The sequence below is a fragment of the Coturnix japonica genome, chromosome Z, assembly GCF_054131305.1.
Source record: "Coturnix japonica strain WE chromosome Z, WE-NBRP24, whole genome shotgun sequence".
NCBI lineage: Eukaryota > Metazoa > Chordata > Aves > Galliformes > Phasianidae > Coturnix > Coturnix japonica.
In genome coordinates this window covers 43,544,541-43,560,713 of record NC_140702.1, presented here as the reverse complement: position 1 = coordinate 43,560,713, position 16,173 = coordinate 43,544,541, and the positions used below count along the sequence as shown (strand labels likewise).

Below are 16,173 nucleotides of genomic sequence, written 5' to 3'. Positions count from 1 at the left end.
AATCTAATCTCACCAAAAATATGAAGAGTTTCTCAAAGTATGTCAGTGACAAAAGAAAGACTGGGGAAGATGTGGCGCCTCTGCTGAAGGAAAAAGGAGATCTTGGTTACTGGGAAAAGTGAAAAGGCCAAGGTTCCAACTGAATCTCTTCCTTGCCTCAGTCTCCACAAGCAAGATTAGCCTTCGGAGATTCAAGGTCCCAGAGGCCAAACTGAAAGACCAGAGCAAGACAGACATTTTATTGACGAGGATCTGAGCAAACTAGACACTTGCAAATCCATGGGTTCCAATGGCATTCAATCTTAAGTACTGAGGGAACTGGTAGATGTGACTGCAAAGCCACACTTCTATAATCTTTGCTTAATTGTGGCACCTGAGGAAAGCAAACATTGCGTTTATCTTCATAAAGAAGTAGGTCCCAGGCTGGTCAGCCTCAGCAACTTCCCTGGGAAAGCGACTGAACAGCTAAACCCAAGAAATTATTTCCAGACTCACAAAGGAGAAGCAAATCATCAGTAGGTAAAAAGAGACTATCAGAAGTCATGCCAGACCAACTCAGTAAGCTTCTATGGTATCACTGATGGGCAAGAGGAGAGTAGTGGATATTGTCTTCCCTCCTAAACTTCTGTAAGGACTCTGATTCTGCACAGCTAAAAGAAACTGTCAAAGCACAGGCTGGATGAGCAGATAGTGAGGTGGATTTCTGAAAACTATCTGAATGACTAAGTCCAGAGGGTAGTGCTCAGCAGTGCAAAGACTCAGTGCCAGCTTGTAATGGTCAGAACATGTCTTCAGTAAATTCACAGATGAGACAAAACCGGGGAGGTCATACAGCTCATCCTGAGGGACCTCTACAGGCTGAAGAGGTCCAACAAGGAGAAAACTCCTGCACACGAGGAAGAACAACTCCAGGAACTGGAGCCACTCAGCTGGAAAGCAGCTCTGCAGAAAAGAACTTGTGGGTCCTGAAGGACTCTAAGTTAAATATAAGACAATCTGCCCTTGCAGCTAAGAAAGCTAATAGTCAAGAGAAGGAATCCTTCCATTCTATTCTGTGTTTGTGAAGACACACCAATAATACTGTACTGGGTTGCCCAGACTTGAATGTGAGAAACACAGACCATAACAGAAAGGGTCCACTGGAGACCTACCAAGACAATCAAATGACCAGAACACTCCTGTGAGAAGAGACTAAGAGTTGGGACTGTTTGCCTGGAGAACAAAAGGCTCAAAAGTCACTTTATCAAAACCTATCAATGCCTGAAGGGAAAGTGCAAGGAGGACAGACTCTTTTCAGTTGTGTCCAGCACTGGGAAAGAAGCTACAGACACAAAAAGGAACACAGGAGGTTTTGTCAGAGGAAGCACCTTTGTGCTATGCAGGTTACCAAGCACTGGCACAGGTTGCCATAGGCCACAGGGTCTCCTCCTTGGAGATCTTTAAGAGCTGCCTGGACATGACCTTGGGCAACCTGCTCTGGGTGCCTCTGCTTGAGAAGAGGTGTTGGCCCAGGTGGATCCAGAAGCCCCTTTTAACCTTAATCATTCTGATTCAGCAGTGTCTGGCAGTAACACAAATTTTTGGTTAAAGCCCCTACCGCATACAGCATGCGCCAAACACAAATCTGTCAGCTCAAGCTGTTAAGCATGACAGAAGAAGCCATCTTGGGCCTGAAATGCCTCATGACACAAACAAAAAACAGCTATGCTAAATAAAACTAAAAAAAAAACCAAACAAAAAAAGCCCAAACACTACAGCCATGATTTGAGCACATTATAAGAAGTAAAGCACAAGATCTGTTCTGGTTTCATCTGAGAAGCTTCTCTCCCATTTACAGTTATCAGGTATATGCACTCTTACACGTATTTTCAACTCCCTGCTGCTCAGACTAGAAGTTCTCTTGAATATTATTTCAGATTTACTTTTTCTGTTTGTTTTTCTTTTTTCTTTCTTTTTTTTTTTTTTTTTTTTTAAGATAAGGTGTTTTTTAAAAGCTTCAAAATTAATTTCACTTAAGTTGCTTCTGTAAGAATACACAAACATGCAACTTTCATGAAGCCAATAATAGTATACTACTCATTTGTGGCAAACACACCAAGGCCACAAGTAAACTTCTGCGCTTATCCCTGCTGTCAGAATTAATATATCAACTTAAAAAGAAGTAGTTCCAAATTAAAGTTAAACTTTACTCCATTTTAATCTAGCTTTCTGTACATCCACATTAACACCAATGGTGGAAGACAGTAAGACAAAAGGTGGAACAGCTTCTTTCATAGTAACTGTGGTCTCTTCTGGGAAGAAACAAACATACAATCTTAGGAAAAGAGCAGTTTTCAGGTGCTGGTTTGGTGTGAAGGCTATTTTTCCTTTTTTCTTCAGAGCTTCAAAGCACGTTCTTTTATCTCAACTGTTCTCACTTACACTGGACTATGTGCGAAAAAAGGAAACTCCTTACTCTACTTACTGAGTAAGTACTTAGTAAGTACTTACTTAGTACTTAGTTAGTACTTACTTTATCTATATTTGGAAGGGGTGGAAGAGTTAAGTCGAGTAACTTATGCATAACTTGCCACCACAGAAAACAATAGCTGTTATCACCCCACCCCAAAATTCCAGTAAGGTGAAATAATTAAGTATACTGCTACCTTTCTTTTTCTTCCTCTTCTAGCAACTTTGGGAATAGACGCATCACTTGTTTTCACCACACCCTGTGAAAAATTAAAAATGGTGCTAAGAATTTAGGAAAATATATATCTGATATGATTTTAAGTTTCTGGGATCCTTCCCACAAACAAAAACACGTTTCTAGGTTGTTTTATTTCTTCCCACAATGAAAAAGGAGGATATAATTTACACAAAAATGATCATATAGACACTTCCCACTTCTAAATATCATTATACGGTAACCAAGGTTTCCTAGTGAAAGGTAAGAAATAAGACAGGCTACATTATTACAAACCTTTACTTAAAATATAATTTAGCATCTAATCTCTTTTATCTACTCCTTTAAAAAAAAGTTGCATTTTCAGCACAGAATGATGAAAACACTGTTCCCCCAATTTTTAAACTGAACTTAGTAAACTTCAATCTGGTTTGTCTGCCTGATGAAATCTTCTATTCCTGCTAATTTCAATGAGAGTGAACACACAGTAAGTTGTGTATATCAAACTGAGATTGCCATGCTAGCAGTAGCTGTAGCTTCGCAGCACGTAAAATTTCTCTATTAACTGATGTAATATTAAAATGTTCTTTGGTACACAGTATAAGCTTTCACATACTTCTTTGCCGTTTTTCTCAGAAGGTATATCATCTTCCTTTGTAGTATGCATCTCTTTTTCTTCTGCTTCAGCTTCTGCAGGCAAATTGTTATCCCCTTTAGGGGATAACTGCAAACAGAATCAATACAGAGTCAAAAACATGTGAAAAAGTAAGAAAATGTCAAATGAGACCATACCAATAACTACCATGCTGCTTTTCACTCTCAGTCTGTATACACGCTTTCTTATGTATGCACTGAAACTAATGGCAGGACCACTTTCATGTACTGCAAACCACTGTGTCTTCAAAACCACTTTGTGTTTGTGGTAACATACTACTTGTGGTAGTTGTGGTAACTGTACTACTTCACTGTACTACCATTACAAGAGTATTTCTAACTGTTCATGCCATCCAGACACAAATAATCCAGTCACAATGATGTTTCTTATAATAATAATAATATGAATTCAAGATTCACTTGGATCAGTCTTTCTGCACATACAAACAAAGCAGAATCATGGACCATGTTGAACAAAGTCCAAACCCTACTTCATATAGCGATGATCTTATAGGTCCTTCCCAACCTTACAATTTTATGAAATAGACCATGTGCAAGGCATTTATCTTATCTCAGACAATTATTAGTGATAAAACCATCTAATACATGCCTTTCATGTCATTTCTTCTTTTTTCTTGCTTAAAAAACTTGTATTTCAAGATAAGCAGTTAGGTTTGAACACAAAGTCTGTAGTTATTCACTTGTAAATATTAAGACATCCTTGCAGCCTACATGTGTTGGTGTTGTTTATTTTCCTAACTTCAGTTCATCTTCTTGACTTGCCCCACCTGTTGCATAATTTCCTTTAATAGTAGCAACAGCTCTTAAAACTTCAAAAGTTTTAAGCTCAGGCAGCGGGTTATCATGCAATATTGATGATTACTTAAAAACATATAATATCACTGAGGACTGTTCTGTTCTAGTTCACTTGTTCTTTTTGAGATTACAACTCCTCTATCACCTTACACTAAAACCATAAGAATCAGAGTTCTGTGATTAAAAACGAGATATAGTTACATTGATATCAAAAGGAAAAGAATAAGTCTGCTCATATTTTGCCTTAAATTGATCAAAACTGATTACAAGAATCTATCTCATCAGGACTTTTCTTAGTGTTCAAGGGGCTATACCTATTCTTTCCATGTCAAAATATCTGCTGAGAACACACAGGAAGCACTTCTCAGTAGAAACACGATGCATAAAGCCACTGCCATCCCCAGTAGCACAAGCTACTTGCTGAATGCACTGACAGCAAAGCAAAGTGATGAATCAGTTCAGTACAAGAAAAGGTTTAAGCTTTCCCTTTTGCAGTAGCAAATGCTTTTACCAGCAGTGTGCATTCATAAGAAAGAGCAGTTTTACAGTTAGCAGGTTTACTAATAATACCAGGAAATTACATATTGGAAAGTGTTTCTGAAATGTAGTTACAAGAAATACATTACATATTTCTTCAAAATTTGCTAGTATTAAATTGCCTCAGTCTTCAGCAGCAAGGGCTCTAGCCACACCACCCACACTGCAGAAAGTAATGGCAAGAACTTGGAGAAGGAAGATCTACCTGCTGTAAGTGAAAAATCATGTTTGAGAACATCCAAATAACTTGTGCTGCACAAGTCCATGGGGCCCAACAAGATCCATCCACAGGCTCTGAGGGAAAGGCAGATGAAGCTGCCAAGATGCTATCCATCATATTTGAAAGGTCATGGCAGACTGGTGAAGTTCCCACTGACTGGAAAAGGGGAAACATAACCCCCATTTTCAAGAAGAGGGAAAAAAAAAAAAGAAGATCCAAGAAACCACATATATGTCAGTCTCACTTCTGTGCCTGGCAGTATCATTGATCAGATCCTCCTGAAGTCCCTACTATGGCACGTGGAAAATAAAGATGAGGTGATTGGTGGTAACCAACATGGCTTCACCAAGGGCAAGCCATGCCTGACAAAGCTGGGGACCTTTAAAAATGGATTTGCAGTTTCAATGGATAAAGAAGAGCAACTGACATCACCTACACCTGTCTTTGTGCAAAGTATTTGACACTGTCCTGTATGACATTCTAGTCATCAAACTAGAGAAAAAAATCTATTTGACAGATGGATTACTCAGTGGATAAGGAACTGGTTGGACTGTTGCACTAGAGAGTTGCAGTCAACAGCTCATTGTCCAATCAGAGACTGGTGGTGAGTGCAGCTATTTAACATCTTTGTAGATGACATGGACAGGAGGATTGAGTGCACCCTCAGCGAGCTTCCAGCTAACATCAAACTGAGTAGTACAATTGACATGATACAGAGAAGGGATGCTCTCCAGAGGCATCTGGACAGGCTTGAGAGGTGGGTCCATGCCAACCACCCTCATGAAGTTCAAGAGGGCTAAGTGTAAGGTCCTGCACCTGGGTCAGGGCAGTCCCAAGCAGATACATGTTGGGTAAAGAATGGTTTAAGAGCAGCTCTGAATAGAAGGATTAGGGAGCATCAGCTGATGATTCAACATGAGCCAGCAATGTGCACTTGCAGCCCAAAAGTTTAACCTCAGCTGCAACAAGTGAAGCATGACCAGCACACTGAGGGAGGTGATTCTGCCCTTCTGCTCTGCTCGCATGAAATCCTACCCAGGGCAGCAAATTCAGTCCTGAGGCTCCCAACACAAGGACGTGGAGTTGTTGGAGCAGGTCCAGAGGAGGGCCACAAAGATGATCAGAGGGCTGGAGCACCTCCTCTATGAGGACAGGCTGAAAGAGTTGTAGCTCATCAGCCTAGAGAAGAGGAGGCTCTGAGAAAACCTTATAGCAGCCTTCCAGTACCTGAAGGGGGCCCACAGGAAAGCTGGGGAGGGACTTCTTGTAAAGGCATGTAGTGACAGGATGAGGGGAAATGGTTTTAAATTGGAAGAGGGTAGATTTAGACTAGATATTAGGAAGCAATTCTTTGCCATAAGAGAGGTGAGGCACTGCCTAAAGAGGCTGTGGATGCCTCCTCCCTGAAGGCATTCAAGGCCAGGCCGGATGGGTCTCTGAGCAACCTAGGCTAGTGGGAGATGTCTCTGCCTGTAGCACAGAGGGCTGGAACTAAATGATCTTAAAGGTCTCTTTTAACTCAAACCATTCCATGATATTAAGAACTCTCAAAGCAACAATAAATTGACAGAAACAAATATATTCAGTCTCCAAACAGACACAATCATAGACAACTCCTGATATTACATATTGGTATAGTAAAAGCACAGTAATATTTTGTTCATTTACTAACCTCAAAAGGTCTTTTTCCCTTTCTTGGAAAACAAGCTTAGAGCTCCTAGACATCAGTCTTCCTCAAGGAATATGCTATATATTATTAAGCACATTGAAAAGTTTTCAGTTTCAACTCTGAATCAGTACTAGAGGACAGTTGCAAACTCCTGCAGAAGAACTGCACTAACACTTGGCAAACTATTAGAATAAAGTAAGCCTTTTTGAAAGAGTCTGTCAGTTAAAAGCACTGATTGCACCATAGTGTAGCAGTGCTCAGAAGCAAGCTAGAAATAAATGAGACACCATAAACTTATCAGCTTCATCTGCTTCTCAGTTTTTATCATTTTAGGATTCCAGTCTAAGAAAACTAAGAAGAGACAACATGTAACCTTTTTACAGAAAAAGGACATGAATTACACAAAATATTCAAGGGCAGAAAGTTAAAAACTATGTGATATGGTTTTATCATGTGTCATTATCATTAAATGCATGGTAAGCTAGGAAGATTCCTCTCAAAATATGGACTACGTACAGCAGCAGTAAGCTAAAAACATTTCAGGTAGAAAGGCATTTTAATTAGTACAAATACAGTATACTTAAGAACAGAATCTTGTTTCAGAAGGTTTTAATTTTACAAAGCAACTAAGTTAAACACTGTCTATATAAACTATTGATTTTTCAAAAGACACTTCCTTGATCCAACATTCAATCAACACAGCTTATCTTTTGTACCTATTATGTACTATTATCTTCAATATCCTTTCACAAAGTATGTAATAATTCAAACTGACACAATAATTCAAATACACTGGAAAACCCCTCTAGCCCAGACTGACTCTCTTAGGCTTAAAAAAAAAAAAAAAAAAAAAAAAAAGCACCGTAACAGAAGAGACAGTTGCACCAGACTACAATATTAAACAGTCCTCATTGAAAAGAAGGTAAAAATATACCTTGGAGGTAGTTTTGAATCTCACATACTTAAGAAATACTCTATGTATTTAAGTGCATTCTGATTCTGAAATATCGATCAGAAAATAAATTAATTTTGAAAAGCATGCACAATGCCTGCAAGGTATACTGAAGGATACAAATGCTAATGCGTTCAAGAATATAAACAAACAAAGGCAATGCAGCTATGGCAGTAAAACTATACACTCTAACTAAAATCTAGCAATACAATTTCTACTTAAAAGATTTCTAGTAAAACAAAAGACAAATTGAGTAACTTACTTTGGGGATAGATGGCTTTCTCCTTTTGGCTCCTGATTTTTCTTCACTCCCCTCTGCAGCCTCTTGACTGCTTTCTTGAATAGTTTCTTTGATGGATGTGTTAACAGCTGGATGGGACTTCAATAGAGAAATCATAATTGAAATGTAAATCCTTTCCTGGACTACAGAACAAGAACAGTGAGAGGTGTTCTATCACCTGTAAGCTACTGAGGAAAACATCACCGTAAGAAACACTTAATAGAACTACAGGAATATTTAATTTTTTTCATTTCCTTTACATTTCAACTTCAGTTGTATTTTCATGATAACACCCTCAAGTTTTGGTGCAATAAAGATAAAACTACTGCAAAGATTTTTCTCACACATAATTAAGAAAAATTAAGTTTCAGTCAAATTCATCTTCCAAGACTCCTGTCAATAAATGCTTTTAAAACGAGATTTCAATCTAAGTTAATAAGTGCTAGCAACCTGCTCCTGAAAATATGAGCAAAGAAAGCATTACAAAGGCTAAAGAATGAAAGTCAAAGACACAGATAAGTGATGTGAAGTCAAAATTAATCCTTTTCATCCCATTACTTCATGGATAGCATTCTCACTCCTAGGTGTCCTTCAAACAAAGCTGGCAGAACCCCCCTGTCTCTTTAATAATTTCTCCTCTGCGGATGTGGTTTTGGACTTCAGCCCAAGCCACAAGCTTCTTTCCACCCTCCACTTCCCTTACTAGCAGTTATAAGCAACATCTGCTACATATAAATACTGCTTTCAGAACATTCCAGCTAGCTCTGGCAGTTAAACAGAAAACGCAGCTCTCAGATGAACTTATCAAGAAAAAATATACCCAAAAAGAGATAAAGAAAAAAATGCAAGTTAATCTCTCCCTATGAGTAGCTGACAAGTCTGGCACTTTAATACTGTCTTGTATCCAAAATAAAAGCTCAATTTTGCCAATTTGTCCACATGACTACTTCCCCTCTAAACTTACGTTCTGTGAGGCCTGACAAAATTCCCCACTCACACTCCATTTATAAGCTGACAACGGAACTGTCCTCCCTGCTACTGTCCTTCACTTAACTCTAATAATGTTTTTATTTTTTGTTTTTACACCAAACAGTAACACGTACATCACATGCAAACAAAGGGAATATCTTAAGGTACATTCATCTCCAAGAACATAGCTAAGAAACATATGTTTACTCATTTGGACTACTACAACATATTATTAGGCAATAATATATTGCCCTACTTCAAAATACTTTAGAAATTTTTTTTTTCACTTTACAGTTTACTTAAGTAATCCTTCCTCCAAATCTTCAGTCAACTACTTATCTCCACTTTCAAGATCACTTGCTCCCTACACTGATCCTTTCTTACACTACCTTGGGCACAGGGGCAGGTTTGTGGGTCTGTGCCCCAAGTTGCCGGAGAATCCTGAGGGGCTGTCCTCAGCCTGTCTCAGCCTCCTCCAGCTCTTCACCCACTGCCACCAGGGCTCAGGGCTGTTTAGATGTAGTAGTTGGAGATATGACTTAGCAGAGGGTTGTTAGAGTTAGGGTACTATTGTTAGGCTGTGGTTGGACTTGATAATCCTTAAGGTCTTTTCCTACCTGAGTAATTCTATGATTCTATGAAAAAGGTACACCTTTGAGGGAACCACAGTCCTGGAGGAGCCCACCCATAGGTGAAGAAAGAAACAAGAAGCAGCAAAAGCAAAGTAACTACACCTCCACTGCCTCGTTCTAGGGACTGACTATAACATATGCCAAAGGGACCAGAGAACATAAACGGGGAAACAGAAGCATAAAGATGGAAGATAATGTATTCTTCTCAAATGTCTTTGTTTCTCCTTGTGCACATCACTAACAAAAAAACCAACCAACCAAACAAACAAAAAAAACCCCTTATGTTAGTTACCTAAATTGTTCAGAATTCTCTGACTTGAAAGGGTTTTGTTGCTTATGGCTTTAAAAGCCCGTTTTGGTATTTAAGCCTCCCCATTTTACCAACCTACTTTCCATAGGAGTCTTACACAAACCATGCAAATAATTATATCTAATACTCAAACTATTTCCTTCCCAGACTAAAATGTCTAGAGCCACTACTCTCAAAAAGCCTTTAGTTACTAACAGTGACAACAACAGAGATTATTTCTTATTTACTAGGCAGAAGAGCATCCTCTTATTACGAGGAAGAACCTCTGAGTATTCATTTTCCCAGCTTAGAGAATACGATACTAAGGCAACACCCTCACCAACTGGAGAGCTGCAGTGGAGTCAAAACACCAAGGGAACTGACAAGAACATGAAACAAGCTAATTCTGAAACCTCAGCCTTGTGAGTTGTACATTGTTTCGTAAAGAAAGAAAAGCAATGCTTGTATGAATGCATAAGATGAAACAAGTAAAATTGAAGAATTAAAAAAAAAACAAATATAACTGCAGTTTTATTAATGGACAAAGCCAGGTATTTTTCCACCTAATCTGTGACTCTCTGAAGTAACAGTGATACAATATTCCATTCTGAAAATAAATTCAACAGGGGAATCATGACTGACTAAGTAGAAAGCATCAAATACTAAAAAAGAACTCTCCCTGAAGTAGGCTCTTATGGGTGGTTTTATGTCAGATTAAGTAACCCTTAATCAGTTTTACATTCCCATTTCTTTTCCAGAACACGGCTGCCACATGCAGGTATTCTCTTTCACCACCATCTGAACTGCCTGAAAGTAAAAGATGAGCTCACTGAGATCCGCTCCAAAGAACACATAGCACAGGATAAAACAAGAAGGCTAACAAAACCAAGTATTTTCTGGAGTTATGGGCAAATTTTCTTCAGAATTTTCACCTCATCTACCACATCACTCCATTAATTCTGTAAAAACTGAATATATAATTGGATTAGTCACTACTGTCACTCTGTAATCCGTCTAATTTTAGAGTTAAGATACCTCTCAGGAAAGTTCATTTTTAAGGATCACTTAGAGGACCAGAACTTAAATACTGCTTGTGTAATTATTTTGTTGTTTTCAAAAGAAATAGTGGGTGAAAATAGTTAAAAATAAAATAAAATAAAATAAAATAAAATAAAATAAAATAAAATAAAATAAAATAAAATAAAATAAAATAAAATAAAATAAAATAAAATAAAATAAAATAAAATCCAGTGGCTCTAGAGAGAACACTACCACAACACAGAGTTTATTAAAGAGCTACCACAGAAGCTGGATTGAAGTATTCAAATGATTCTGAAAAGTCAGAAAGAACATCTCCACAAAATAGTTGCTAGACTAAGCAATCGGTATGTATAAACCTGCTGGCAACATGTTTTGCCTATCTCCAATTGGAAAAGTACTTAGGAGTGTCTGAGATGTTAGGAAAACAAGTACAGCTTACTAGAAATTACTGATATGCTAAGAAAAAAACTACACTAGAAGACCTTGCTGCTGAATTGTTTGGGTTTGGTTTTTTTTCTTCTTTTTTTTTTTTTTTGGTACAGAGATTATTAAGCAGTTGTGACCCACAACTCAACTGTATATTTTTATTTTATATTTATATTATTATATATTAACTATCTCAGCTACTCAGGCAGTATGTCCATTATCACAAAGCAAAGAGCAAACAGTACAAGGACTCAATTTTCAGTAGCAGAAAAAAAAAAACAACAAAAAAACACTATACCCAAGCTTCCTTTAATAATATGTTCCTTCTCACCAGGATCAGAGAACTAGCATCTTTCTCTATCTAGGAGCAGAGAACAGGTATATCCAGAGCACATCCTCTTTTCTGCTGACTACCTAAGAAGCTTACCAACTCCTTATCTAACTTCTAAAGTAAAGAGACAGTAATTTGGGACATGTTATGGAGGAGGGTTTTAATGTTAAAGAAATGGTGATCTGGTGTGTCACATAGGAGTAGCAAGTAAATACATCTATCCTTTTAAGTAGTACTAAAGTACCACCTGGAGGCCCCACCATGTGATCAGCACCCCCTGTATCTAGGGAAAGTCAATGGAATGTTCAGGGATGGCAGACCAGCATAAAATTATTAAGACAGGGTTTGCATATTTTTTCCCCCCTCCTAAAAAGAATTTTGAGTCTTTTTATGGGTACAATTAAATTCCAGTTTAAGCTTGGGACATTTACCAAGACAGCTAGAAACAAGGAGTTACAAAAATTTGATCAACCAAATTACATAAACCCAGTGTTCACCATGACTGAGCAGCATTCTAAACATAACTTCAACTTTTCTGAAACAGTTAATGTTATCTGCCACGAGCTTATTATATATACATATATATATATATATATATATTCATATATATATAATATATAATTCTATATATTCATATATTATTCGAATAGAAATCCCCACTTACATGAAATAACCTGTTATTAAAAAATAAAATAAACCTATAATTGAGTGACGGTAATAATTCATTACACTACAGTAAGGCCATTCATTGCTTTTCTTTCCACTCAATAGTACAGTAACAGCGGCAGATTGTGTAACTTACCGGTTGATGAGAGAACTTGACTTTCGGATTGTTGTCAATTTCCCACAGCCCTTCATTAAAACCCTTTCTTTTGTTTGGTTTTCCATATTTATCTTTGTTTTCAGAGTATGGGAAGATGTCTTTTGGTCCCAAAAATGCCCTTCAGATGATAGAGAAAAAAATTATCATGAAAAAATGTCATGTTTTTCATTGCTTTTTCAAAGGAGAAACATTAAGCATCAAACATTAAAGAAACACAAATTAGGAGCATAACAAAATCTGCTGCATATACACCTTCAGTTTTGTCAACTTCTACCCTCAGTGGCCCAAGTTTTCATTACTGGCACCATACACAAGGCCTCTCTCCTTGCTCAAGCGTTGAGTGTCCACGCAAGATGAAGCCAATGCTGCATTGCAAGATTGCAGCTGTTAATTCAGCAAACTACTGTAAGGCAAAACAACTAAAAAACCAAATAATTTGCAAACAAACAAGAAGAGTACGAGCTTCTTTATTAAAACTAGTTCAACATTTAAAATAAAGCATCCTGACATCCTGACAGCATAGTGCAAGAGAATAAATAAAAGCAGAAGAAATAGTTCCGAGCTAATGAGTACAGTCTCTCGAAATTACTAAATTAAAAGCAACATAGTTAAACGAGCAAACTGAAAAAGAATCTTAAGTGTATAAGACATGGAAAAAAGCAACACTTGAATGTACCAACCAGCTACAGTTGAATGCACTTGGCCATCAAAGTCTTTGATAACACAGTGTAATTCAGCATTAATTCAGTATTTCAGTGTGTAAAGAAACACATCACTTTGTTAACAGAATTTAATAAAAGCTTTAAACTGTTTATTATTATAAGGCTGTTCCCTAGTTCTGTTCTCCATTAATACCGATTCTTTTCATTTACTCTCCCATATAGTTCATAGACTACAAATAAAAAGGCAAAAACACTGGACAACACTACCCCTACCCTAGAGCTGTCTAACTAAAGCCATTGTCCTTCCTTTTCTCATGTGTCAAAGTCATCATTTCCACACTATTATTCTCTCTAAGCTAGACATTGAAAAACAAATCACCGAGGACAAATATTCTGGTTTATGCTGAAGAATAAAGCCTATATAGCCCCTGCCCTACTCCCAAGACATTTCAGGTTAGGATTTCAGTGCACCAACTCACATGCTGCTAAGACAAAGATGGTGCTTCAGTATTTCAATCACAGCTTTGCTATGAACCCAGATGCAACTTTGTTTCACATCAGAAAACTATCTGAAAAGTTACAGATATTTTGTTTCTGAGGTAGTGGCTCATGGGAAACAATATAGATGCTGACCTCCATTCTCCTGCTTTCTTCAACACCTTTCAGAAGGGCTACTGTAGATAGACACTCTACTAAGCCAAAAGAGGACATTATCTAGAAGGATTAAGCACCTCCTTCTCCAGCAGCAAAATGCTCACCCACATGCAAAAAGTGTCAAGTATGCCCATGTAGCAGACTGGATTGCACACACCCCTTTGCAAGAAGAGATGGGTAGCGACGATTCAGACAGCACAGGAAGGAAATGTGTACTGTAGAAGTCCTCATATCTGGACCAAAAGACTGGGGGGGAGTGAAGGGGGAGGCAACAAAAAGAAACTGAAAAGACAGTAAGCATTGCCTCCTTTCTTCTCTACCCACTTAGTGTTTTTCCCAAGGTCTGTATGGCTCTACCCATATTCCTCAAGCTTTAAAAAAAAGCCATGAAAAATTAACATACTGGATAGGTGTACTTAAACACAGATGCACCAAAAATGAGCAAGAAAATGGATGAAAAGAGGTATTTTCCCTAACATACAGGGTCTAGAAACCACAGTTCTAAGCAACATTATATCTGTTTATGACACAAGTTTTGCAATAGTGTTATCTAGCCATACAACAGATACAAATAAAGCCTTCAAACACCTACTTTTTAATACATCTTTAGAAAAGGGTAGTGCTGCCGCATTAAGACTGTACATAAATAAAAATAACACCTAAATCCTCAAAGCCTATATTAAGCATATGCCTATTCACCACACTTGGGCAGCAAGAGATTTAGTTGTTTTTAGACAAATCTTCAGCAATAGCAATAAACTACTAGTTTACACTTGTTTCTAATGAACTGCAAAACTAAGTTGGTGTTACTCCTACAAATCAATAAACAATCACTCTCAAGTCACTTGTGTTTATATTTACCCTTCTAATTCTTCCTACACACTGCTAGAACAGTGATAGATACAGAACACAAGGACTTTCTACATGATTAAACTAGTTATTTGGGTTTTCAGATGTTTGCCATTAGAGTATTATTTTATCATACAGCACAAAATAATTATATCCTGAACATACAGAGTACCTAAGTCTGCATACATGTGAAACTAACTTGTGAAAAGCAAGGCAGAGAACAAGTGTACCATACTGATTTTCCATTAAGAAGCACGGAAAACTGATATATCTAACTAATTTCCGACAGATCACAAGTTCACTGCTATTGCTACAAACCTAAAGAAAACTTAACACCGTGAAATGGCGCATCGTCATCTGATTGGTTTATTCCCATTGTTACTCACAGGTTTCCTGCTGTAAGCAACATTAAGTGTGATCAAAAAGCTTGAGTTTCATCTGTTGCCACTCTGAGGAGCACCACATAAATTACATATTTAAAAAAAAAAAGCAAGACAGTTTAGCTAGTACACTGCAAAGTAAAGGATGTCTTTGAAGGAACTTTGAAGGTAGTATATGAAACTGCCCTGACCATACAGCCCAATGAATATTAGGCTGCAGTAGAACATCATCTTGTTAAGGCGTTCTAAATTTGCCCGTGTAAATTAGCAAAAAATCCCAAAGCCAAGAGCAAGTCAGGAAACCTAACTGAAAATTAAAAGGTACCATGATGCTTCTCAAAATTTGCAGAGGTATTTCTAAAACTTCAGACAATGAGCTCTTTCTCCTTTACATTCAATCTAGGTATGTTAACTTAGAAACAACTTTCATAAGTACAACATCAACCCAGAACCACACACACTGCTAAGGAAGATAAACTATACAATATTGTATTTTTAACTGCAAAAGGATCTGGGGAAAAGAATTAAGAATAAAGATAACCTACCATATTGCTTAAATTTACCGTTAAAATAAGCGTCTAATTAGGTAAAGGAACAGTACTGAAACACTGCAAACTTGAATCAGGTTTCCAGGAACCCATCCTCAACTGAGCAGAGCCGCAACAGAACTTAGCAGTGGACTGCAGTCCCCTCAAAACAAATGTGTGACTGCAAAATGCTAATACCACTGGGAGCACCAACAACAAATAATTCCACTCTACACTGCACTGGTGCTACCTCAGCTTGAGTACTGTGTGAAGTTTTGAGCACCACAGTACAGGAATGACTTAGACCAAAGGTGGACTATGAAAATGGCGAAGGGTCTAGGGAAGAAGAAATATGAGGAACAGTTGAAAACTCTCTGTTCAGCCTAGAGGAGGCCTCATGATGGCCTACAGTCCCTCACAAGAGGAACAGATGAGCATGTGCTGATCTCTTCTGTCTGGTGATCATCAAAAGAACCTGAAGGAATGGCATGAAGCTACAACAGAGAACGGTGAGGTTGATATTAGTGAAAGGTTCTTCACCAGAGACTGGTTAAGCACTGGAACAGGCTCCCAGGGAAGCGGTCTAAGCTGCCAGAATTCAAGAAGCATCTGCACTACACTCTCAGTCATAAGGTCTGAGCTTTGGATGGTTCTGTATAGAGCCAAAAATTGGAGTTGATGATCCTTGTGAGTCCCTTCCAACTCAGGATATTCTACTTTTTCCACAAGATCTTATAAACCAATAAGACCCCATATGTCTCCAGGGAAAAAACAAACAAGCACAAAAGCTGAAAACCAGT

At 37.9% G+C, this 16,173-nt stretch overlaps 1 protein-coding gene across 8 annotated transcripts in view; it reads right to left on the bottom strand.

The window, feature by feature from the left end:
* PSIP1 (PC4 and SRSF1 interacting protein 1) overlaps nucleotides 1-16,173 on the bottom strand; it is a 35,535-nt gene that overhangs the window by 17,217 nt on the left and 2,145 nt on the right. For 4 of the 8 annotated variants that reach the window (XM_085528656.1, XM_085528655.1, XM_015849021.3 and 1 more), the window contains 4 exons: nucleotides 12,281-12,419; nucleotides 7,773-7,889; nucleotides 3,279-3,386; nucleotides 2,646-2,708 (listed from right to left, as the gene is read on the bottom strand). In XM_085528656.1, coding sequence (XP_085384782.1) covers nucleotides 2,646-2,708; nucleotides 3,279-3,386; nucleotides 7,773-7,889; nucleotides 12,281-12,419 — 427 coding nt within the window. The remainder of the gene's footprint in view (nucleotides 1-2,645; nucleotides 2,709-3,278; nucleotides 3,387-7,772; nucleotides 7,890-12,280; nucleotides 12,420-16,173) is intronic. The other 4 variants (XM_085528657.1, XM_015849022.3, XM_085528659.1 and 1 more) reach the window with 2 other exon arrangements.